The 26,580-nt window shown below is 40.7% G+C and overlaps 1 protein-coding gene across 1 annotated transcript in view; it reads right to left on the reverse strand.

Annotated features, from left to right (window-relative positions):
- Positions 1-26,580, reverse strand: part of grik4 (glutamate receptor, ionotropic, kainate 4) — a 262,394-nt gene that overhangs the window by 21,650 nt on the left and 214,164 nt on the right. Inside the window, 3 exon segments of the mRNA XM_051065501.1 lie at positions 989-1,192; positions 9,320-9,427; positions 26,058-26,162. Of these exon segments, the coding sequence (XP_050921458.1) occupies positions 989-1,192; positions 9,320-9,427; positions 26,058-26,162 (417 nt within the window).

Here is a 26,580-nt window from a genome sequence, read left to right on the forward strand (position 1 = left end):
ATTTGAATTGCCACCATGGCTGTTCCTTTGTTTTCTTTCGCAATCTTTTTACTCTGCCTATCTTTACCGTTGCTTTCTAAGCCTTTAACCAAACAAGCTCAAGCCTTTCTGTCCACTGCAGAACATCCCTCCAGACATCCCTCGTCCCATGACAAATCCCTCTCAAGCACATTTTGACTTTTGCCCCCCCCACCTTGCCACTCCTCAGCTAAAGCTGCTGTCAGAGACACATGTTGACTTCAACTGTGGCCCCCCTGAAGGTCAGCCTTCCACAGGCAACTTACATGGGGTGGGAAGGGGATGGGGGTGTTAGGGTAGTGGCAGGCTGTAACAATAACAAGAGCAGGCACTCCTTGCTTTACATACTTAATGACTTTGCCCTCCATTAGCCCACAGAATTAAGACAGATCACCACTTAGGATCGACTCAGTTCCTCTCAACTTCATTCCCTTTTCCTCTTCCTCGCCCCAGTGTTCCTCCTCCTGTTTCACTTCTTTTCCTCCCCCTCTTTTCCCCTCAGCTCCTCTATATAACCTTATCTGCCTGTTAACACCTTCATACAGCATAGCTGTAAGAGTATAAGACCTCACTCAGAGATTTAACATCAACAACATAGACTGATTCAAGAGGAAAGTCTGTTAAGGTCAGTTCAGAAGACTTAAAGGAAAGGAGCTGACAGGGAACAAGCCACCAACAAGCCGTGACTGTTTTGGAAAATACGATAGTTAAGCTGGAAAGGCCAACTGCCGAGTGAAAAAAAAAGAGTGTGTGACATGAAGGAAAGCTGCTATGAAGCTGGCTATGAACCACATGAGAGCTAAATGATACACTTTTGCATTTGTGTGTTTGTGCACGAGTGCCTCTAGGAAGTGCTTCAGATATTAGCGCGCTTACATGTATATACAATCTGATAAATATGATAATTTATGGTTCTCAGGCTTGATTGTACTCCACACTACAGCCTCTGCATGTGTATATATTTTCATACCCTTGAGATTAGCTCTCCGACCATGCCGGTCCACGTTCCATTAGCTCCAGGAACCCCGTACAGTCCGTCCCCCACCAGCCGGATGCGATACTTGAACTTGAGAATATCTGCCAGTTCCTTAAGCATGTCCACACAGAAGCCTTCATATCGGTCATTTCCCTCCAGTTCTTGATGGTTCTGCCGCAGCATCACATATGGATTCTCCTGAAAAACACACATGTATGCTGTGTAGATAATGCAATGGTAGTGACGAGATACTGACATATTGTACAGTCACAGTAAAGGCAAATTGTACTGGACAGATACTGCACTTTGTACTGCATTTTACAAATCAAACTTTACTCTTCTAGTCAGGTTTCTGTGTGTGTGTGGAGATGATGCCATCAGGGTTATTTTGGCTTGGGCTTGACACCAGACAACAATGGTCAAATGGAATATGGTTCTGAATTACATTATGGGAAATGCAGGATTCAGTGTTTCCGGGGGCTTGACCTATACTTGAGTCTAAAAATCAGGATATCCTAGACTGTGTTGCTTTGATTTTGATGATTTTTCTTAAAGTCCAGCTCTTGAAAGCCATAACAACTTTATGTAAGTGTAATGCTAAATCACTGGAGCGCCCCTTTAAAGTTAAATGTTACAGCTTTGCAGAACCTAACCAAAGATTTTACTGTCATGAGGAACGGGGAAGGCATCCCATATGACTTTTGGAGGTCATGGTTCACATCAAGTTTACAGCCTTCAGTGAAAAGTGAGATTTGTGGGTTTGAAGCAGAGCCAGGCAGTAAAATCAGGAACAGACTGGCGTGTGCTAATCTGTTAGATCCAGGCAAAAAGTAGACAAACAAAAGCGACATGTACACTCACACACCCAAACATAAACCTATTTACAACCTGTCTTTTGGAGAACCAACTCTCTGCTCAGCTGTCTGTTTATTTATGTCCTGTTGTGCCATTTAGTTGATGTTGTGGGAAGATTTAAAGAGCCCAGCCATGATGTATTCTGGAGCCACCCTTATTGTGCTATTTTTCAAATAATGCAACTGTCAAACTGGTGTGCTCAGGCTCCACTACATCATAAAAAAGACAGTGTTATGTACCACTTTGCTGTTGCACTATCCCTGCACTCAGCTCGTGAATCCAGGTCCAACTAACTTAGTTTGGCAACATGACATCAGATAACAATGATTAACAAGTATATAGTGTTTCATCGCACTGACACTTTTTTTTTTAAAACAACAAACAAAACAAAGGGAAAATAGATTTCCCTTTTCTTTATTGTTGCACAAAGACGTTTCATTGAGTATGTTTTAACAAAACAAGCTTATGTGCTTATGCAAAAAAAAGAGAAAAAATGTGTGCACAAAAGTTTGTTTAACCATGAGCTTGTTCAAGAGACTATCAACTACTTGTGTTAACAAAAATGCCTACAGCTGGGTGCATGTAATTCACCACAGAGTCATTCAAAGCCACTGTTTCTTCTTTCAGGAGGGTAAAGCATAAGCAGAAATGTTGTGGTGCTGTATTTTGAGAGCTGGAATAGAAGTGAAATTGTTTTGTCATTGCCACAGTAGGAAACACTTACTTGTGTGGCAGCTGGTTGGATGCTGATTGATTTGCCTCACAGAGAAACCAACTAAAATAGTAGTTACACTGAAATTGGGAACATCTGAGAACTTTGCGCACATCAGGTGGCACAACTGTTACTGAGACTTGCCCTGTTGTCATAGCAACTGTTTGTTCCACCTGTAGCTGCATGCAGAGGGTTCAGATCAGTTTGACATCAGATTAGGCGGCTTTGCCTTTTTGTTGCTGTGTCTCTGTGACTCTCTCTGTCAGAGTACCTCTACACTTTGATTCTTCATATGGATTCAATTTATCTACCCAGACTCATGGTTCAATTAAATAGAGATGCTGTGTAGTGACAATAGCCTATATTACAGAAGCAAACAGAGAGGTGGTTGACAGAGACCAGATTACAAGGTAGAGTCATGTAAGAGTTAAGTGAGTGTGTTAAATGAATGTTTTTTTTTAATTTTTCTCATTGTTAATTCCAAATTCACTGAAAAGACCAAAAGCTTGATTTCTGACCACTGAGGTTTGGTTAGGTCTGAACAGAAACGCAATTTGAATTAGAATAACTACTTGGTTAGGAGGTTAGGGAACAGCCATTTAACCATGATCGTCATGGTGACAAGAAACCAGGGTTGACTATTGGTAGGAAACTGGAAATGAGCAGAGGTCTCCAGTGTTCAACGAACATTTTGTTGACCTATCGATTCACCCTGACCTACAGGTTATATGTTAATGCCACAGCACAGAAACAATTGATGCTCTTGTGTTTTTTGGGAGGAAAGTTTCTCAGTTTGTGAAACATTTGCTAAAACCTATAGCACCCAGCACTGTGAGTAAATTGTTTAGCCTTTTTCAAAAATAAAACAATGTATTTGTGAATCCTTTTCAAAATTTATGTCTTCAATAGGACTGACTGGATTTGGGATTGAGGGCCAAAGACAGGCTGGAGAAATCAGAAAATACTGAAAGATGAACTAAAACATTTTTGGTGTAGGTGTTTTCATAAGATTTATTGACAATACAACTATGGAAAATTGTCAGCTTTGTTCTGTAAAAAGTAGAGGAGAAAACAAAATGTGTCTTGGCTCAGAGTCAGTCAAGCTTTCAGCCAGTTAGTGACCATATGTGCAACACTGTACAAGTAAATCTGTCTGTCTGTACATTAACTCCTTAAAACAGTCACAAGTCACCTCACTGGCTTAATGTGACATCTGTGCATGCTTATGTTTGGGCTTGCATAAAGCACGATATAAAAAATTTCATATTGCACAGACTGCTGAGACTTTTCAAGCACTGACTTGCGGTCAAGGAAGACAAAGTCAAACATTTTCACTCTCCTTCCAATTTCTGCAACATTATTACAGAGTATGACTTATGATATTTGGTATATAACAGGGAACACAGAAGAAAACACACAAACCCGCTACGGTCACATAGATGCTCTTCACACCTACTGAGCAACAGACCAGCAATGTGCCAAGATGAATGTATGTTTTCATTCTGCTACAACACTTAATTAAGTGAAAACCATAATTCACTTTCAAGCTTCTTGTTGATTTATGTGTGTAAAGAGCAGCAAAAGCCTTCTATATTTCTAACAAATGGCCTTCATCATTAGGAAGCACAATTCTCTTGAAGTAAGGCCAGAAAATATTGCCTTTGTATCTTTTCTTCCCTCTATCCCACTGTGTTTGACCCGGTTAAGTACAGACTAATAAAATTAGACCTGGAAAACATCAGTCACACCAGTAAAAACCCAACAGCAATCAATAACACAGGGATCTGTTGACTGTTATCAAGCCAAATGCTTTTCCCTTTTACTCCTCTGCTTTTTTCTTGGTCATTTTCCCTGAATTGCTGTTTCTCGTTCTCTGAGCTCCAGCTGTTCTATAAAAAAGTCAAGTACGTTAAAACTGTCTATTAACTGGACCTGTGCTGGGTGGCAGAAATGGAAACACAACTGCTATTAAAAGTTGATATATCTGCTGCAGTTCATACTCATCTCAAAACTTCCACCTAATGCTGACCAAAAAAAAAGAAAGGAAAACAAAATCAGGAAAGAACCACTTCCACTAGAAACCTCTGTGAAGTTGAGAACAAAATCATATAAAAATAACTATATAAAGGTATGAAAAGTCTATACGGGGGTATGAAAGTGCTGTCTTCCATGAAGGCAAAATCACAAGAAATTCCATCTACCTTCTTTTGCACACCACAGCAAAACAGCAATAAAGCTATGAGTTTGAAGCTATAAAGAAATGCAGACTTTTAAAGCAGCCTCTTATTCCCTGGCCATGAGGAGTCTGGTTGTAGACTGATAACTTTGGAGGAGGAAGCGCACTCTTATATATGCACAAGCAAGTACACACACACACACACAGAGCGCCAGGTGCACTGGTGGGCGTTGTTCACATTCAGCTTCACACACCACAGTGGAGTTTTCCCTTTTAAAACCTTAAGATGTTCAAGATGTCTTCACACAACCCTCCTCACTTTACTCAACTGTTTTCTTATCCTTAAAAACTTGCTCTCCAGAGCTCAGCAAACTGGCAGTTGAGATACAATTCTCTCACAGGGCTCTGCAGTCCTGTTTGAAGAGGAGCCATGGAAGCTCTGACGATATTCTACTAGGTCATTAGAAAAAGGGCTAGGTCATGTTAATTTTTAACAACAGTTTTGTGCTTCTCTGTAAAGAAAATGGCAGAATATTTAAAGCAAATGAGCTGAAAACGGAGAGAGAACAAGTGCACAGAAACTTTGCAAAATGGGGGCAGATCTTGTGTCTCTGTGTGCAAATCCATGTGCACATGCCTCAGTGCTTCTTAACCTGTGTGCCAGCAAATCTGCCTCTGTGTCTGCTTTTATCAGTCGACTCTATGTGCACTGTTGAATTTTTCCCGTTTTCGTATGTGAGTGGGTATCAGAGCACTCAGTGATACAAGAGTAGTCTGCAGGAAAACTGAGCCAACAACTGAGAGCGCAGTCAGTTGACAAAGGCAGAAAATGGCTCTTACAGTGGGGACTTTAAGCAGGTTTCAGGCATTAACAAGAAAAATGGGTCCTGAGTTGGGATTTAAATACTGAGACGGCACAATTCACTAACAAAGGCAGAAAGCTGGCACCAAAGAGAGATGTCCCTACAGGTAAATCTCTGCTCCATTTGGTTCCTTTCAGAAAAAAGGAATGACACAGAGTTTTGAATTATGTGTGCATTGAGCATGAGTACCATTTAAGAGTCTGATTAAACAAGTGATTCATTAACATCTAAGGCTACCTAATGATTGCTAGTGGCATAGTAATGGCATGTATATCTGTCAAAGCACTGAAAAAGACTGAAAAATCTTCCCACTTGGTGTGAGACAGAAAGCTAGGTGTGTATTTGAAGACTATGTGGGGGTGCAAATATATTAGTGGCTTTATGCTTTGAGTATTTTCTTGTTATGTATCCTGTTGTAGCTCCAAAAAATTTAAATGACTAATGACTAAAAAGTTTTTTTCAGACATGGATGTTCATTTCAAAATTGATCAACTGTGTGACTCGGAAATGGTGGTGGTTGGTGGTGGTCACCTTTTGCAGGGAAGGCACACATGACCAGGAGGAGACATGTTGAATGAAACTTGAGTTGAATTTAGAAAAAATTGAGATGTGTGGATGTGATGCATTTGGGAATAAGTGTGCACTGTGGGAATACAGGTCACACAGCCTGTTTGAGCCCCATTCAGCAATGCTCTTGGCTTCAGAGCCTTTAGTACTGGGTTGCTCAAACTCTGGAATACACTAGCTCCACTTGAAAAGATGATACTTGTAGCTCTGAAAATTCAGAAGCTACAATTGCAATGCAAATCATCTAAGATCAGAAAGACCTGAAAATATAGAAATGAAAGCAGAATTCTCTTTCTACTGCTTGACTACTGCTCTGTTATTGTATTTCAGGAAACAGAGAAGCCGCAATACACATGACTTGGAGCAACACAACGAAGAGAATTATTTTGAGCAAGCAAAGAATGGGCTTTTTCTATAACATCAGTGTGGCTACTGAGGGTATAAAGACATCATTTCACAGAGACCTAAACAGTGCCTGTAACAAACTCAATCAGTGATTAGGAACACATGGCATGTAGCCCTTACAGTAAAGAGATAATTGATTCAGTTTTTTCTCTGAAGCTGTTTCTGAAGGTAATGTCCATGTGCAGCTAAAATGAAACTGCTCTAAGCCAGGTGGACATGTCAAGAGTGCACAGAGACACACAAATGCAAACACTGAACATACACACACAAATGCTTGTAAGAGAGTGCCCATAAATACTGTAAGCACTAGTGCAAGCACACACAAACACATACTGCCTCCCAGGCCAGTGCTACAGGTAAGGAATTCTTATGGAGGCTTTCAGCTGCGGCTCGTCTGCCGCCCACAAGTGAGATAACAGCGACACAGCAATCACACCATGATGAATGAGCTGTGATAGGCACTGAAAATTGCTCCTTGGTGGCTTCCGAAGTTTGGTCCAGGGACTCTGTATCTCCAAAGTGAAATCAAAGCTCTGTGCTTGGCCAATTCTTTCTTTCGCACCCTCTTTCTGTTGTGAAAACATTGTCTCATTTGTACTCCCCCTCAGCCCAAACACACACACACACACACACACACACACACACCTCCATTCTCCCCCGTGCCCTTCCCCTCCTGTGTGAAATGAAACGTTCCATCTGAATCCCAATCAGTCTCAATGAGACCAGTGAGTTGTTCAGTGGCAAAATATGGCAATATGTCCTTCCCTTATTCTCACAGCTCGCAGCTGATAAGCCAGCCACTCAGAATAACACACTGGGCCAATTGCCTCTGCTTACAAGCTACTTTGTGCCTTATCGCCTGATTCATCAGTGAGGAGGAGGAGCTGGGCGAGTGACAGGCTTGTGTGTGTGTGTGTGACTGTGTTTATGTGTGTATTGAGTGATGAGCAAGGGCATGCAACAGATGCAGCTGACTGAAAATGTGAATGGTTTTACACAATTCCAAGATAAATCCATTTATCACCTTTTATGTTTTACAGTCGTACACCAGTATATAGAAGCAATATCAAAGCTAATGACAGAAAAAAAAAGAGGAAATGGCAAGATTACCAAGAGCATTATATTCTTCTCATAAGGTTTGAAAATTCCTAACACGTCTGCTCTACTGATTAAAACAGGTAGGAGATTAATTGATGATTAATTAATTACTCTTAAGAATGTGACGGCACAAGAATATCTTAACTGCTGCAACATCATATTTGAGCTTTAGTTTAATACTTGGGCGTGTTTTCAGTTGCTGGACTTAATTTCTATGACTGGGACATGGGTTCTGTGATCTGTTGGTGAATGGTACAGTAAAGGTGTTGACCTTCTGGATGTTAGAGCTCATTCGGAATGAATTAATTGCCTTTTGCCTGCAGCTTTTTATCTGACAAATTCACCATTTCACCATTGCAATTTTATCTATTGCAAAATCCTCAACATCTTTATTGAGAAGGAGTTACTGTGAACTGATGTCAAGAATTTATGACTCACCACTGAACATATTGATATCCTAATAAATAATAAGGAGTTCTAGTTGATATGTGTGTAGGCATTTGCAGATCACAAGGGCCAGAGTGTCACTCTCTGAAAGCAACAATTCAACAAACACGCCCACTTCATACAGCAATCTATCTATAGTGTCTGTAAGCTTCTCTCGGAAGATCTATTCTTTGCAAAACTACTCCCAGCCCTTTGTTATGGACATCTGAGAGCAACAGCATAAATGCTTTTGTGGAGAGACCGTCCCCAAGTGTTCATTGTTATCTCCACTATATTCATAATTCAATGCGTTGAGACTATCAGAACAGGAAAAGGAAGAGAAATCTTGAAGAGAGATCAAGAAGGCAGTATGATGCAGCCAGGAGGTGATCACATTATGCTTTTTACCCCTCAAGTGCGGCCATTCAGAATAACTATAAACATTTTTGTTTCAAGCATACTGAACCTATACAACCCTTCTCACTAATACAAGAATGAGAGGCTGAATTGGGTGCCCTCCATGTTTAGTGTTGTCTAATTTGTCATCTGACAAAACGTTAAAATTGTGCTGAATTCTTATGATAGGAAATTAGTTTGGCCCTTTGTTAAATAATGGCACTAAGGGCAGAAACAGCAATTGAGTGACTGTATTGTTCCCCTTTTTAACATATTTAAATAATTCATTGAGTTTGTTTAATTAATAATTCAGGTAACTAATTTACTTTGCATGTGCTGCACAAATAGACCAAGTCAACTGTTTAAACATAGCTTTCATAGAGGAAAAGCATGCATTTTGTTTTTTTATCAGCTTTTAAAGTTAGATTATTGATCACTGATATGGCAGGAGATTAAGAAAATTGCTAAAAAACTGCATCCCTTGTAACAGGTAGTATAGTGAGGGTAGTGAGACCTAGCATTCACAGGATCTATATTTACAACAGAGGCTGAGAATGGCTGACATGGTGAATTATTAGCTCCTGCTGATGCACTGTGATGTAGCCTCATCTGAAGTACTGAGGGCAAAACAATCGCGCAGCATCAGTTCCTCAGATCCCGAGAGGACTGAGTTTGGATCTGAAAATACAAAATGGGTTTTTGATATGGTAATTGTCTGTCAGCCGCAGAGTGTCATCCACATGTAGATCAGCCTAGAAGTTGAGCAAATAAAATGCCATGGACTGCTGTTGATGTGTGCATATTAGTGTGCATACAGTAGTACTTACCAGTATTGTCGTGATGGTAAGAGTAGTGTTGAAAAGGGTGTCTGTCACATTGATTGATGGAAGCTTTCTCTCCATGGACAGTCCGTGCTCAGAGTGCCACAGGCCAATCTGCAAAGAAAGCACACGCACGCACGCACACACACATGCATACACATGCACACACACACACACACACAAGCATATATACAAACAGATCAGTCACTAAGTTCCATCAGCTGGAAAAGGCCAAAAGAAACAGTCTGGTCTTAATTGCCTCCCTCTTCTCTGAAGGAGAATCAGTATGACCTTCACAAATGACAGTAGGACAGGGAGAAAGCAGTGGACAGATCACCACCAGTATAAGACAAGGTGATAGGAAAAGTTAGCACGACTGCAGGAGGAAACAAAGAAAACATGTGTGTGGCTCCTTGAGGAGCGAGCACAGGGCATGTGTTCAATCAGAGGCAACAGAATGCATTCATTAAACCAATTACCGGCAAATCCTGTGGCGCAGAGCCACATTCTCATTCTCATTACAGCTCGAGTGGGGATTCACACCTCCACCTCACATGGTGTCTTTCCTCCCATCCCCTTTCAATCTGTCTCTGCCATCTCCTGTTTCATCCATTTGTCTGCTCGACCCAAGTTTGTCAAGCATCAACTCCATCATGACAGTCTCTGCAAACATAAACATTTTGTGAATATACTTTGCCTCTTGCTACAGTCCTCTTACTCACCTACATTTTACTATAATGACACTGACAGGTAAAAACACCTTGGTGATTTTTATGTTCTGACCTTGAAGGATTTACATGGCTCCTCTAATGGTTAGGAAAATTCAGCAACCCCGGAGCTTATTAAAATCTGTCCAAGTACTGAATAAAGTGAAAAATGCAAAGTGGTCCAGTAAAAGGAAGAGTATTTTTCTTAGTTTTGACATGACGACAGAACTTTGACTTTTCCAGTGACTTCCAATTTACTCTCTACCTTTGCTGTGGTGTGCTCTCCATCATTCACATTCGAAACTGCAATACACCTTTTTCTGATGATTATATGGTAAGAATGATGTGGCTGCACTGGTGACCCACCACAGGCAACTATCAGCAAAACAATTTTCTTTTCCTTATCATGGTAGTTTCACAAGCCATTATTTCATTTATGCAGCTGATACAGATTACTGACAATTTCAGCGTCAATGATATACGGAGAATTGCTGGATGTGTTGGTACTGAAGATAACCTCGAGATAAATCAAGGCCAAGATAACTTATCTCATGTTTAGATTTAATATATGTGGAGTATTTTCAGAACCTATGAGGTTATCCTGCTCACTGTGTTCCTACTAAGATTACATTGTGTCTTATTGTTATGGAAACTAGTTAGAAAAAAGGCAGCACTTTCAGCATTTAATTAAATATTTGTAAAATGATGATGACTCAAAACATTCTGTTTTTAGTCATTTACATTCAAACTCTGTAATCTACCTCATTATGTAAACATTACCACCTCTATCTCAAAGAAATAATATCCCTTATCATAATAATCAACCTGCCTCCATTATGAATATTATATAGGAAGAGTAATGAGCGAATGCAGCATCTAATTTTGCCTTGATACTTTGTTGATGTGATTCAGTCCATGTCACTAGAATGAGTTCTCTGATTACATGCTAGAAAACCTTTGGGAATATTCCTGGTTTGTTGGAGTCAGACTGGAGGGGATGAACTTAGATAATCAGTGACTGAAGTCTCATAAAAAGAAAACTAAAGCCACAATAAACAAAGCTCTGCAGCTTGGTCATAGACTGTTTCAAGGCTAAATTGCCAAAATTCTCAGGGGATTTGAAGCCATTCATGTTGATCAGTGCCTACATTTGGAAGCCGTTTAACCACTCTCCCAACACTGAATGGTGAATTCTGATGTGAGATACAAAAAAAGGAACAGAGAGCTCCCGGAATCAAAGATTTCCTTTGAGAGTGTATGATCAAAAAGATCTTCCCTTCCATTTCCTCTGGTGTACTTGTTGGGAGAAACAGCACCTTGCTCACACAAATAGACTACAGCCACCCAAACCCCCTGCACAACACATTCCACACTCTGCTGATGACAGCCTCAAGAAACGGAGAGGGAGAAAATGTGAACATACGGTGGCAGGACCAAAAAGGGACCTGTGAAATATGGTGTTCAGCAATCAGCGTACACAATCAGTTGTCAGAGCCTGTGGAGGTGGCAGGAGGTGGGAGTCTGGCTTGGCTGGGCTCAGCAGGTGTCACCAGAGGTCTGAGCGTGGGGGTGACTGAGAGGGTAATGGGATGGGGTGGCACCGTGACTCCTGCCCAGGAGCAGGAGGTGGAGAGAGTGTGGAGAGAGAGAGGGAGGGAGATGAGGAAGCTGGGAGCAGGAAGGGAGAAGAAGCATATGCTGGCGGGGGAGGAACTGGCCCTCCGGTGGCCCCACCATCAACTCTCTTTGAGCTGGGAGGGGGAGAAAATAGAGCTGTGCTGTCTATGAGTCACTTCAACTAACAGGAAGGAAGATGTATACATCAGCTTATGTAAGCAGGAATGCACGCTTGGGAGCAAAAACACTGTGACATTTATCAAAAAGTTTAATGCTGTAATTATTCTATGCAATAAATTACACTTTTTATTATTGATTTGGGCAATAAAAAAGGGAGGCTACTCATTATATTGCACAAATAGGATGAAGAGATGACAACAGAGTGTCTAAAATGCGGAGAGACAGAAATGCACAACTAATTAAAATGATGAAATATTAATAAGGGAGCAACACTGTTTGCCATTAATCTGAGAGCCAGGAAAGAACATCAGTAAGCTTACATGTCATTTCCCCTTGAAGCACAGTTTGTAATAATTCTGTAGGTTGTGCAAACTCTAAAATCAAGGGAACCCTAACCATTGCATTAATCCTGGTGAAGCAACAGTACTGAGCCATTGCATAAAACCTCATTATACACGCAGCACAACCCAAGAATCTATTAGCCTCATAAGCTTTTATCATAGGGAGAGGAAGCCCCATATTGCCATATAACAGACTGTGTTTGTGCACAACAATATAAATAGCTGTAACTTGATGTTTCTCATTTGCAGTGTCATTAAATTGGTATTTACACCACAATTACAAAAAATAACTACCGTGCAGTACAGCCAGTGAATCTAGGAAACAAATTCAGACAAAGTTCAGACTATTGACGAATACTGTGCACTATTTATTTTTCCTGAGAAACAGGGAGGCAGCAGGAAGAATAGGGTATAATAAGAGAGAGGGGAATAGGAGAGGAGCAAAAGGAAAAGACTGAGAGAGAAATAGAAAGATGCAGGGGAATGTCAATCACTTACTGAGTAGGTGCGGTGAGGCTGGCAAATGGAAAGAAAAATCAATGAGAAAGTATGAGGAGCAGCCAGCTAGGGAGCTAGAACATAAGGCGGCGAGAACAAGAGAAAGAGACAGCAACTGAGAGACGGAGAAGTCAGAGGGGGGTGGGGGGTGGGGGTTTTGCGAGTAAGAAATAAAGAATGAGAGTGAGGAAAAGAGAGAAAGACACGGAGAGAGAGTGACAACAAGTGGAACGATGCACCCTGTGAGGGATTACCCAGGGTTCATTCTGCAACCTGGAATTACAGCATGAGGAAAAGATTAGGGTGGCTGCTCACTGGAGCGTCAGGATTGGCTGATTTTCCTGTCAGAAAAATGCCGTATCCAATAGTGTGTGGCGAGACTGCACTGTGACAGACGCATCCATCATATATGAGGAAAGCAATAGCTGCCATTATCAAGCATAATGTCATACAACACACTTACTCCGAGGCTAAAGCATTCAGGTGTCACGGTGGTGCAAATGAGTCTGAGTCGAAGTGTGTGTGTTTCTGGCTGTATACTTGCATGTGTGCAAGCCTGTTTGCGGCTGTCTGTATTGCAGAAGTAAAATATCTTCATGGGCCTCAGAGAATGGACTTTTATTGCTCTTATAGCAACATTAAGCTATTTCAGCTTGAGGAAAATATGCTGAAGTAGAGGCAATTTCTACCCATCAGCGGACATTACCACTGGTTGAATCAGCACCTAGTGCTCGGTTAAAACTAAACAGAGGACAGTTATATTTAGTGCGCACCCACTCTGCCTCACAATGATCACATTGTTCAAATGACAAGCAAAGTCATTGTACTAGTGTGTGTTTGTGGGTAACTGTTATGCATGTTTTCTCTATGGAATAGTGAGTGGGAAAAACGGGCTATCTTTTTACAGAAGCTCTCTCTGGTATGACTCATCATCAGCAGGAATGAGACTAATCAGGGTGGTGCCGTAGGCAAACTTCAGGGGCTAGACATACACAGGTGGTGGCGTAGGTGGTTGGCACAGCCGTACAGTAAAGAGAGAACTGGGAAAGCACACAGTTGTAACTCTAGTGTTAACTGAAGAAAAGACACTGCAGACTTATGGTATTCTTGCTATTATTTTCTACTGGTCAAGACGTCTCTAATCCCTGGCCGTGGAGAAAGCGTGGAAAAACTTGACCTGCTTACACTTTTACAATCTGTTGTTTTGTTACAGTCTAAACTGTGATTTGAGCTATGTTTGTTACTTCTGAACACACACACAAATGCATCATGTTACTGTAGATTTGGTAAATCATTCCAAAGTTAGGCAGCACACCCATTATTTACAATTACAGTGAATAATGGCATTGCTTGTTCAATTGTCTTAACGAGACACAAGCTGTGGGTTGAAGAGAAGGTCTTTGGGCTGTCAGAGCAGATCTTCAAAGCAGTGTTGCGTGTTCTCCAAGTGCTGCATCCCCTATAGAGCAGACAGAAAACAATAGATGCCCTTGCAGTCACAGTCCCTGCTCAGCCTGTGCACCCCGCCACTACTGACAGTCCAAATGTCTTCATCAATGGTGACCGAGTTAGTGAAGACATAATCTAAACACTGGGGAAAGACCGAGACCATTAGGGATATGTGCCAAACTCAATTCACTCATGATCTCCATCTATTCCTACTCTATTCCTACTCTCCACACAGATCTGTGATATAAAGTGCTTAACTGCTAGGGGGCATGCTTGTATGACATGATGATGTGATAAGACATGACTGTGTAGATGGACACCACCATATGGTCCATGCACAAACGCCTGTGTTCATTTGTGGATATAGTTTATCTCAAAGGCTCCACCACAAGGATATATAGTGCTTAACATTTCCAACACAGAACTCTGGGAGTGTTCATAAAAATCTGATCATATGTGTTATCATGTGAGCGAGTTCAGCTAGAAGAATTACTTTTCGCTGCACTATAGCATTGTATGGCAAGTTTTTTTTAATTTTTTTTTTACTTTAATATATTTTTAATTTGTCTATACATATGTTACCCCTGCATACGTTTGAGACAAGATAATGTAAATACTGTACAGTGTGCACAGTAGATCAAACTTCAAGTGTTTTGCTGACTGATGTTAAAAAAGATGCTCCCAATGTATGCGACATAAAATGGAATCCCTTAGAGTATCTAACAAGAACAGAGTGTGAGTATGAACCCGTATACCCAGATAGAGAACAAGTGAAACAATACCTATACGGTTACAATGTATCTATAGTTCTGTAGCTACATTATATTGGGATCCTTGGTAGGAATTCAAGGGTGCACTGTGCAGACTGATAAAAACAGAGACACAGAGGGAAATTCGCAGGCGCACAGACACAGAGGCACTCAGGCACATACACATAAATTTGCATGTACAGGCATACGACACACATACACACACTTGAACACACTCACACACACACAGACACACACACCCAGCCAAGCAACACATACCCAGTCTCACCCAGCCTTGAAATCCGTTAAGACTGGGGGATCTTGCAAAACAGCTCATCCATTCTGCTTTTGATCTATTCCCCATCTCCAGCCTGCAAAGTGCAAACTGAGAAAAACAAAAGAGGAAAGGGGACTGCTGTATGTCTCCAAGAGACCAAACAAAGGAGAGAACTAGAGACACACAAAGGATACCGGTGTGTGTTGACTAGTGATGTGAGTCTCTGCATCGACAAATTCAATATGAATTTCAATATAGAGTCAGATTCAGCATAGGGATAATAACTTTGTGCAGGCTGATGATTCAGTAGGATAGCTTTAATTTCGTATTTGATCTCATACAATGTAATTGGTTGCTATTTGATTTGACTTGTGCCACAAAATGTGTGTGACATAGCCCTTCTACCTCTAATATGTGTAACACTGATGCATTTTATACATGCTCAGGAGCTTAGGATTTCTTCCAAGCTGAATGAATCTCGGTCAAGATGCAAGAAAAAAAAAGGTGAAACGTCTTGAGGGAAAATATGTCAAAAGACGACTACTATGATTTGTAAACAGTGCGGCCCAGCTTTCCCCCAGTCGCATACATTTAAATCAACAGCTGTATTGTGCAGCTGACATAGCCTCCACCACTGTTACATCCCTCCTAAAATTGACTCTATGTCTGTGTGCGTGTGTGTGTCTGAGAGAAAAAAACATCAGTGAGATAGCATTAGCTTACATATGCATGCTCATGTTGTACAAAGCTTTATAATTAGAATCAAACCCATACATGTTAGGCCAGACATTCTAATCACTCACTTCAAAAGCAATACATTACATTACATTTATCACTTGTGATTAGTATTCAAACACATTTGAGAAAATTAAATGAGAGGAAATCTTATAAAAGTGACCTGAGTCTTTTGCTAGCAGACAAGTTGTTTCTTCTCAGAATTCATAGCTCCTCTGACCTCCAGGACTCTGCAGCACTCAGGACATTTACCTTGTAACAGAGACAGCTTTGCGTGCAATAAACGGGAGGAGAAAAAGCTGCTCATAAACCAATCCATGGCTTTGTGACTGAGTGTTACTGACATTAGCGAGATGGCATGTGGCTTTTACACTGTAACTAAACTTCATGTAACAGTTTCCCTCATCAGAACACTTTTTCTAAACAACATTATATTGCTGGTTGGTAATGTGATAAAAAAAAACAACTGTACACTGAACAGAGAGCATCACTAACACCAAAGAGATTAAAGCAACATAAAAGAAGGAGCTACGCCAGGGAGTATTGAACATAAAAAATGAAGCAAGCATGCAAAATGTTGTTTGAGGAAATGATAGAAAAGATGATAATGAATTCACACTTTTAATTTGAGCTTCCAGGCAGTTGATTTTCAAAGTCTAAATTCCCTTCCGGAAAGGCACTGAACACCTTTAATCCTCAGAATGAAATGTGCAGAAATGGGGGAAAAAAGATGGCACATAAACAAGGTGAAAGAGAGACTGTGTTTAATGGATGATCTTTTACGTGGTCTGACGTGTTGCAGCAACATGCTGCAGTTCTAGTGGCTTGAAATGTAAACTTCACACACAAATTAACATAAATACACAACATCTACAGCAGCAGAGTACTGACAACAAAATCTCACTGTAATGCCCTGATGCGCATTTGAATACTGTCATTGGAATATAGCTTGCAGTGGATAAAATATTGTGTTACAGAAATACAAATATAAAAACCCAGGAAAGAGAAGAACTCTTTTTTTTCCAGCAGGCTTTATAGTCCCTTCATCTGATCTTCTGAGATGCTCTGCAACTTTTCAGGGACAATTTTATTTAACAGTGAAATAATACAGCTGCATTGCATAGTGGCAAATAAACATTGAATTTATACCACTACTATTTCCTTTCCCCTGCTGGCAAATAGCTTTCCATTTTAGTCTTAGTCCCCAAATAGTCAATATTGTATACTTCCTTTGTTGACTATCAGACTGCATACAACCAGGGGACTTTTTTCTATATAGATTTTAAATTTCACAGGCATTTTATAGATTTTGCAGGACAATTTCACTCAGAGCCCCTATTAGGTTCTGACCCTGATAAAGGCACATAAAAAATGATTAATGGCAAAACTTAATCTGCAGGCCAGGAATTAATGTATAAGACAAGAACACCTTGTTTTAGGAGGCCATCTGGAGCACCTTTACCTCTGATTAAAACTGGCACGTCTTGCGATGTAAAACGTGCTGTAATTATCGTTTCCAATTAGACAGCTGTAACACAGACATTGACCTACTTTCTTTCTAATACAGACTCTTAGTCTATCTGACTCTTTTGTTCATGCAAAAAAAACCACACACACGCAGAGTCAAAAGCTGCAATATGTTTAAACTTCACAGCTGGAGGAGATCAGAGGGCTCAGTCTCTAAACTTACTCTAACCTTGGTGGTAGTAGCTCAAGCAGCAGCTCTTGTGAATTAGCCCCTGTATGTCTATCAGACCTGGTTAAGATGTACTCATCTCTGCTGGAGCCTGAGGCAGAGAAAGAGATCCAAGCCGTGTCGTGATGTGCTGAGCTACTCCGAGCTCCTATGATAATGTCCTTCAAGGGAAGGGAAAAGGGTGGAGGCAGTCTTGAATCTGTCAACCTGCTGTGCACCACCCCACACCTCCTTACCCCCTTACATTTTGCCTTTTTTTCCCCCTTCCTTTACCTTGCTGTACCTGCCCCCCCCATTGCAGCAGCAGCGGAGAGAAACTGAATTGAGTGCATCTGCATCCACAGCAGCGGGAGCAGCTAGAGTAATAGTGTTCTCAGAGACGGGGTGGGAGTGAAGAAAAGGGGAGGGGAAGAAAAAAGCAGATTGCTGTAATAAACACAGGAGCAGAACTGACAGGAAATAAATAAATCCAATAGGAAAGAGAAAGAAATTGAACGAGCACATTCACCCTTTAACTGGAGGAAGTCTTGTGTAAATAACACAGCTCAAATCATTTCATGCAAATTGAAGTGGTGCCCATGCAGTATGAGAGTGTGTGAGCATGTGTCTGTGCGCGTGTCTGAGATATTCCAGGCGCTCAGCATTCCCTCACATACAGGGAAGCAGATGAGGATAAAATATCATATCCTCTTACTTCTCCACCTCTGAAGACCTTGACACAAGGACACCTGGGAACTAAGGTTTATTGAAAAAAAGCAACCTGGTTGTGAATGTTATAATAACTCAGGAAATTGGAAAGGATGTACGAGGGCAGGTCTGGTTGATTTAACAGTTTATTGATGATCTCTCTAAAAGATTCACTGTGGGGACATACAAAAGCATAGAATGGAGAACACAGGACTAAAACATGTGAAAGGGTTAATTAAAAAAAATCGATATCCAAGGTTAGAGAAAGTGTAGAGCAATCAAGGACCCTCTTTATTTACATCAGATGAACAAATGGTTTGAGCTGTGGCTGCTGCTGAATGGACATAATATAGGAAATGAGGCAAAATAATTGAAATGAACTTGACCATGGTGTCGTACATGGCTAGAGTATTCACTACCTGAGCCGGAAACTTAATCAGTTCTTTGTATTTAAGCACGTCACTCTTAATGCTGTAGCAAATGTAATTTACCCTGATAAAAAAGAATGAGTTGGGACACTTGCTTTCTATTTCAGTAAATCTGCCAGGGGTTATTTGGGTAACTTGTGCATTTGCCTAGGGAGGGATTTCTATTACTTCAGTGGAAGTAAAGGAGAAAAAAAGAACTCGATGGGAAAAAAAAAAAAAAAAAAAAACATTTTCAACTTATGTTGATGGGATTAAGGGAGCAGAATTTGAAGATGGCATAAAACAAAGTGAGAGAAATTGTGCAGCTTCAGGGACAACTAGTACATCTGGTAAGCCCCTGTCACTAAAAGAATACCTCAGATTCAGTCATGCTTCTTTGACATTTGTTTTACTGCTATGGCAGTTCAGCTCAGTTCAATTTTGCAAGCTTCATGAGAACACATTATGAATGTGTTAGAATGTCAGAGCCAAATCTATTCTTGAGCATCGAATTCTGTAAAGCACCTGTGGACTTGATAATGAGAACAATTTGCTTTCAGTCATGCTGGCGTCTGCCTTTGGCCTTTTTCCACTTCTGGCTAACCTGTCCAGCTGTAACCTACTCATAACCCACACACTTCTCCATAGCCTCTTTCAGCCTCTTCAACTGAGTCTGCAACTCAAAATACTTCTCTCTTTCTTCGTTGTTTCTCTCTTTTGGTTCTATACCACAGCTGTGATTAAGTGCCTCCGTCATAGAACTTAATTAGTGATTGTCTTCTCTCCAGAAACAGGCAAGGAGTGTTTGCAGATCACCAACCCCCTGCAATGCACAGATGAACATATGTGCATGCAGCACAAATATACTAACAGACATAGACAAATACATGAGCGCTGCTTTCATAACACCCTTTCCTCTGCACTCTCACACAACAGAGCCTTGTGCTGTAACAGGCAACAGCTTGCCTACCCCAAACTGCAATAATTACTCATTTTACAGCTTCCTCCAATTAACAGGCGTGCTGCTGTCAGTGAGCTCCATGCAGAAAATGAGGGCCAGTCCACGGAGGCCAGGGGGCTGGAGAGAGGCTGGACTGCTCTGTCAGTATGGTGTGTGCTGTGGTGCGGTTGGCTGGCAGTTTGCAGTGTGTTTGTTTTGGAAAAGACTTGTGCCTCTGCTAAACATGCAAAGATGGCGGTGGGCTCGTTGTGTGCGATTGTGTGCAGAGCCAAGAAGCAGGCAGCGGGAGCTGGCACTAGTCCCATCAGTGCTCACACACACTGTAAGCACTGACACACACACATAAGTATAAGCATAAAAATCATGAACACAGACGAACACACACGTCAGCACATACACACTGTGAACTGACTTTTGATAGATCAGTTAGTGGTCCTACAGATGCCATAGCCAAGTATCACAATGAAGTGACAACAGCTCACATACTTCTGATCCCCCACACAGAAAATGCTGTAATCCATTTTAGCAACAAGGATGTGAGTTAGGAAACTGCTCCATCTTTTGATGTTCCTGGAGAGGAGGAAGCAGTCTGTGCGTTCAGAGGAACAGGTTGGGTTATATTGGCCATTTGTATATATCTAGAATGATACTGTTTTACAGCGTACCCCTGGTGTTCACGCCATCTGGAGAATATACACTCAGAAACACGTTCACATTTACACACATGAGCCAAGATAGTTCTTCGTATTATACTCCTTTATCTAGCTCATTACACTGGCTTGTGAAAGGATGTCGCAAAAGGATACAGAGGATTACAGTCAATTCTCTTGAAATAATATGATTAGTAATTCCAAGAAGAAGTAGGGGTAAAGGTAAGTGTTAGGTGTGGTGACAACTAAAATAGTGGAGGCACAAAAAAAAGAGCCCCAGCTGTTATTTGATATGCAGAAAAAATGTTTTACTGTTTCTAGTTACATAGCTTCACCTTAAGCTGTTTTATTTCCTATTTTTCTCTCACATGTACTTTCTGTCTCATTTACTTTCTGCCTGTCATCCTCTTGTCCCCTTCCCTCATCGCTCTTTCCCCTCCCTCTCTTCTACCCTTCCACCTGCCTCTCTCTCCCCCTCTGTGGATTGTTGTTGGTAACAAGTGCCAGTGGTGCCTCGGCCAGGGCACGGACAATGCCATGCCAACTTCTTATACCATCATCATTGGCCTACCTGGCTGTCAGCACAGGAGCAGCTGGGAAATTTACTTTGCCTGCCAAAACTGAACAAATAATGATTATTACATAATTCAGCCACATTATGCTCTGGAAATAAGTAGGCTGACCAAACTGTCATCTGAAATGGTGGATTTCAAGCTTAAAGCAATTACTAGTATTTTGCTTTTATGTCATGTTTACGAATCATTGTCAGATGATATTATAGTAGTTCTCACTGTGACAGATTTTGCATCAGAATGCATTTGGTCAGAGTACATTTTTCAGTAGTTCAATGATAAATTATTCAAACAACAGGAATACATTATCCAGTTTTCTGGTTGGTGTTCTAGTAAAAAATTGTGCATCTACACTACAATCATATTTAAGGGCTGGACCAAGGTGAACACCCTCTCTGCCAAAAGTAAAATTTTACACTAAATCAGTCCTAAAGTTGTAGTGAGTGATATGGGTCCTTTGTTTAAATAAGACTCTAGAGTGCTGAACGAGTGAGAACAGAGCCAGTGATGACTAACTGTTATTGACTATTACAGATGTGGAGGTTTGATTTAAAAATAAAGCATGGATTGTTTTCTCCAAATTCTTAGCGCTCAAGCAAAACCAACCAATGATTAATATTCTAGTCATGGCTGATAGTTGCATCAAAGATGCAAAGGCAAAGTGCATCCAATGACTGGTTCTCATTACTCATTAGAGTATAAAGTAATGCAGAAAACAACCTGTAAATCTGTAAATAGACAGACGGAAGAATAGACGGACAGACAGAAAGAGCTGGATAGATAGATAGATAGATAGACAGATAGATAGATAGATAGATAGATAGATAGATAGATAGATAGATAGATAGATAGATAGATAGATAGATTAAACAGAGTGTGGAATGTGTTTGAGTGTGTGATGTGTAAAAACGCCTGCTAGAGAAATTCAATTTGCGATGGTGATTGGCTGTAGAGTGCTGAACCCCTGAGGAGCTGATGGTCACACATGTGATGCGATCTATAGTGCAGCCACGGGGCTTGAGATGAGAGGTGGGTGGTACCAACTAAAGAAAGAAAGAGGATGTGGGGAGGGGTGATGGACGTTGGTGGCTACACACAACAAGCCTCAATACTCTCTGTCTCCAGAAAGTGTTGGATGGATGTTGATGGAAGACATTCTTTTCAGTCTTCAGGTCTCATTTTGAATGAAAGACGTGAATTTACAAGTGAGACACAGTGTGGGCGTTGTAGACTGTGATGCTACTACTCTATTTTAACCAAACAATAGACCTGAGCTTCAACTTGACATGTGCTGATTTGCAAATTTTCTTGTTAAACTCTGCAGGTGTTAAGTGTGTGTGTCATTGTGTGTGTGTGTGTGTGTGTGTGTGTGTGGGCAATGAGCCATCTTTCTTATCTCTGCCAAGGCCCTGGCACCTCCAGTGTCTGCCTGGCTGAAGCAGCCCCAACCCAACAGCATGTGGGAGGTGTTAGTCAACAAAACAAACAACACCCCCATCCTGTCCCCCGTCTAACACCTTGCCTCTCCCCATTAACATAACTGGCAGGGCTGCTTTATAATACTTCTGGTTGAAATCATCACATTAGGGCTGATAGCATTATCCTTCTGCTTGACTGGCCCAGTGCCAGTATAAAGAGGGGACATGGGGAGACACAGACAAGGTTAATAAAGGCAGATGGGCCGCTGTCTGACTCTTTTACGGGTTGCTTAGGTAAGATTTTTCTCACAGTCAGGCAGGAAAATCTCCTGTCCATCCCCTCATCTCTGTGAAAGAGGCGATCGTGTCCACGTTTTCATGGAGATCATCTCAACTGAAAGGATCAGATGTTTTAAAACAGGGGAGAGAAACTCAGTTATTCCTCTCTGTACTGTGTGCATCTTGTGTGTGTCATCATACAATAACAACTACTTAAAATGCTGCAGATAAGAAAGCACAAATACAGCTATCTGCTGCAGTAAAGTGGTGACAGTTTGTTGGATTATGGATAAGTTAATAACTTATCTGTCATTGCTGCATTATGTATGCAGCAATGACAGAAAAACACAGCACTCAGGGCAACAGGGGAAGTGTAGACTATAGCTGTCAGGGTGACAGACAGGTATTTCCAAGGGAAATACTATGCATAGTTTGGTACAGCACCATGAAAAAGCATAAACTTAAGGGATTACAGTTATCGCTTTACATCAAGCATCAGACCTTAAGATGAAATGTGAAATATTGAGTCCTGGCATTTACAGAAAACTGGGTTTTAAGAGCAAGCTGTGTAAAACTAGCACATAGTATCTGCCAAATGTAAAAACGATGGCATTCAGAACAGCCTGTGCCACTCACTCTTAACAGGACACACATAGCAAGTAAAGATGCCAGTAGATATTCAGGTTGTAATCCTTTCATTCCATGGACTGCATGGGAGTAGGAAAGAGGCAGAGAAAAACAGGAATAACTACTGTATTCAGTTTGGCGGGACAAAAGCAAAGGAGCATATGTTTGCTTGACTATTTGTGTCTGTGTGTGTTTATAGATGAGCACCTACTGGCCACAAAACCCCAGATGCAAAGAGCTCTCTCATTGTGTCTCCCCTCACCTTGGCAGCCATTACAGGAGTGAACAAACCAGATTAGACGATTGCTCTGAAAAGCCACACCACATGCAGTCTTCGTGAAATGCATGAAAAATAACACTGAACATGTTTTTTCAGTTATGTTACCACAGAGGTATATGCCTATATTCAATCCTCTGGCCACCAGTGTATTTCTGATGTTTTTCTTACATAGTGTGTATGTGCACTGATGTCAATATGACATGTTACGGTCACTAGAGAATGTACTGTTTCTAGTCATTGCTTCTACAAAATGAAAGCAGTGGTTTGTCATTACACTGGGTAAACTTGTGTGAGGTTTAAAGGTTACCCATTACAAAATCAAGTATGTATGAAGCAAGTCATAACATACATATTGTACATTTATGGTCTGTATTTGAAATTAATACTTATGTCTGCACTGACACATACAATACTCAAGTCGGAAGCACCTCATGCTGGTGGTTCTGAATGTTTCTTGTCTAAGCCTCAAGGCCACACTACAGCTTAATCTATGCTTGGTTACTCTCCAGAGTAGTTTTTTGGCAAAACTAACCCATTTTCTTTTGAACAACATGTTCTGAGGCACAACTGATGCTGTTTCGTACATTTTGTAACGCCACAGACAATATCAAGGACTGTGTCGACATGAAAATCTCACTACTTTTGTAAACAGGACTGGCAGAAAAAAACTGACATAATATTTGCACATATATAACTCATCCATATACATGTCCCCCCTTTTTTATTTTATTTTGTGCATTTCCCCCATCACTTGGTTCACCAATATAGTCTTATTTGTCCTCGATATTGCACACACTGCCATATCTGTCACAACATATCAAAATACAAAACAGAGACTTAAGCTGTTTTGTGACGCATATGAAAGATGTTATCTTTATAAATATTTAAAACCCAGGGTTACCCAACTATTACCATAAAAGTAAACACAACCACAGCCAGATTATTCATCTTGATCTACACCTCTATCTTACAGCTATTCAAAGCTTCTGCTACTTTTGTGCTGTGCTGATGTTTACCTTTGAATCCTTTTTGCCTTGCATTCATCACTCAGATATAACCTATATATATATATATATATATATATATATATTTATTATTTTTATTTATATTTTTTTTTTATATATATATATATATATATATGAGAGATCAACCACAGATTTTTTTACCACTGGTGACGGCTCAGCTCCACTGGAGCATCTGGAGATGCTGCTGATAGATGGGAGAGTATTGGGTAATCACTTTGCCCAAACAGCTTTTCCCCAGCCAGTCTTGGATTTGAAGCAATGTTCTCATCTCTACCTGCCTGGCTTAACTCCTGATCTCTGGTTCTTTATCAGAGGGTTCACAGAAATACATACCAAGCTCGAATTTTACAGTTATGTGCATCATACAGTATCAAACAAAAAGTCTTCAGACAGGGTTTCTGGAAATCATATACATACACATCTAAGGTCTAATGCTTGTCAGTTTGTGAATCCTTGATATGAAGCATTGTAAACCGCTGCTGTAATGTCCCCAAACCCTGAATAACAGATAGAGTACATAGGACACGAGTACCAGTAGTTCTGCCATCCATTCATTAACAGACTGTACTATAAGCTGTTCAAAACCTTGTCACTTACATTTCATTACTGACTACTCTCACTCTTTGTAATCCTTGTAAATGTGTTTCATCTGTTAAAAAAAAGGAAAATAATTTGAAGCGATGTTTCTTGATGTGAAACTGAGGCAAAGAGATGTCAGGGGAGACCATCTTCAGAAATTGTGAAGGGTAGTTCAGGTCGTAGGCTGAAATGCCTGGTGGTGCATGTAGAGTATTTTCACTAAACGAAAGAGCAAAACAAGGCTGTTTGTGTAGGAAGCTTGAAATCCCACAATCACTGTGGCAACACTGGAGTGACTGGTATTGATAAATGCCACCCACAAAATCTCTGTTTATATATTATAGTCATTTGTGAAAAAGGCAGTAAAATATTACTACTGTGATTCTTTGTCCCAATAAAAATCACAGCCTCTGAAGTGTGGACCTCATATTTATCCAAAGTTACAGACATATCTGTGAAACCAACAATAGCAGCAGCAACAGCAAAGCCAACACTTATTGACTTTTGTTCTAACCTAAATTTATTTTCTGTAAAAATATGCTTCTTTTACCTTCAAAGAGGCATCCCTGATATCTAATTTTGTCCTCTGGCACTTTGACACTTGTGCTAGTTGGATAATGGGGATTGTCTGTACCAAAAGATGTCAGTTGAACAAGTGCTATCACAGCTCCCTGCTGCACGATCCAGCTCGTGTTACATCACTGCCATAAATACAACTATAACATTTGCCAGAAGTAGCACCCCACAGGGAACAGGACTGTGCTGGAGTGCTTTGTGTTCAGCAGTAACAGTTTTATTGTGGCCAGTGTCTATCTAAAGAGAAAATGGAAGAATCTGTGTGGGTCACTTCAGAAATACCAGACTATTTATATGTAAATTCTTTTGTACCAATCACATGAACCTTATGCAGTAGCAAGCCTGAGTTGATGTTGCCTGAATCTATAGCGTGTAATTAGTTTTGAAGACAGATAATACCAGCATCAGATTCGTAAGACTGGGAGTTACTTTACCTGCCTTAGGCCGTCCCTGCTGTTCTGCATGATCCTCAGGGCGTAGTTAGACCGCTGGCCTTTGCTGTTGAATTCAATGTGGCCTGTTAGACCTTCCAATTCTACCTATCCAACACAGAGACAGCAACATGTTAAAAGACGTCACCATGAAATCCTACCTGCTTCCCTCTCGGCAGCACCTATTATGGATATGTCTGGAGGCTACATTAGCACTACTGGCTCACATGCCAGCTTTTTGAAATATGTCAAATTTAGAATAATAACATGAAGATGAGGCTGTAATATCTTCAATTTACAGCAAAACAGGAGAGCCATTAGTCACGTCTTCTTTCTCAGAGAGCGAAAGACAATCAGTCTGATATCGAACACATGTCACATTCAAGTATTTCGATAGCCCAATCACTTCTAGCTGTTTCTGTCTAATAGGAAAGAATATTTTATTCACTGACAGCTCATCTTTATCTCTCCTCCTGCATTGTTCTCAGTATAATGTAGAGTTGAGATAAACTGACCTGGTGGATAG

Source organism: Lates calcarifer, linkage group LG21 (assembly GCF_001640805.2).
Source record: "Lates calcarifer isolate ASB-BC8 linkage group LG21, TLL_Latcal_v3, whole genome shotgun sequence".
Lineage (NCBI taxonomy): Eukaryota > Metazoa > Chordata > Actinopteri > Centropomidae > Lates > Lates calcarifer.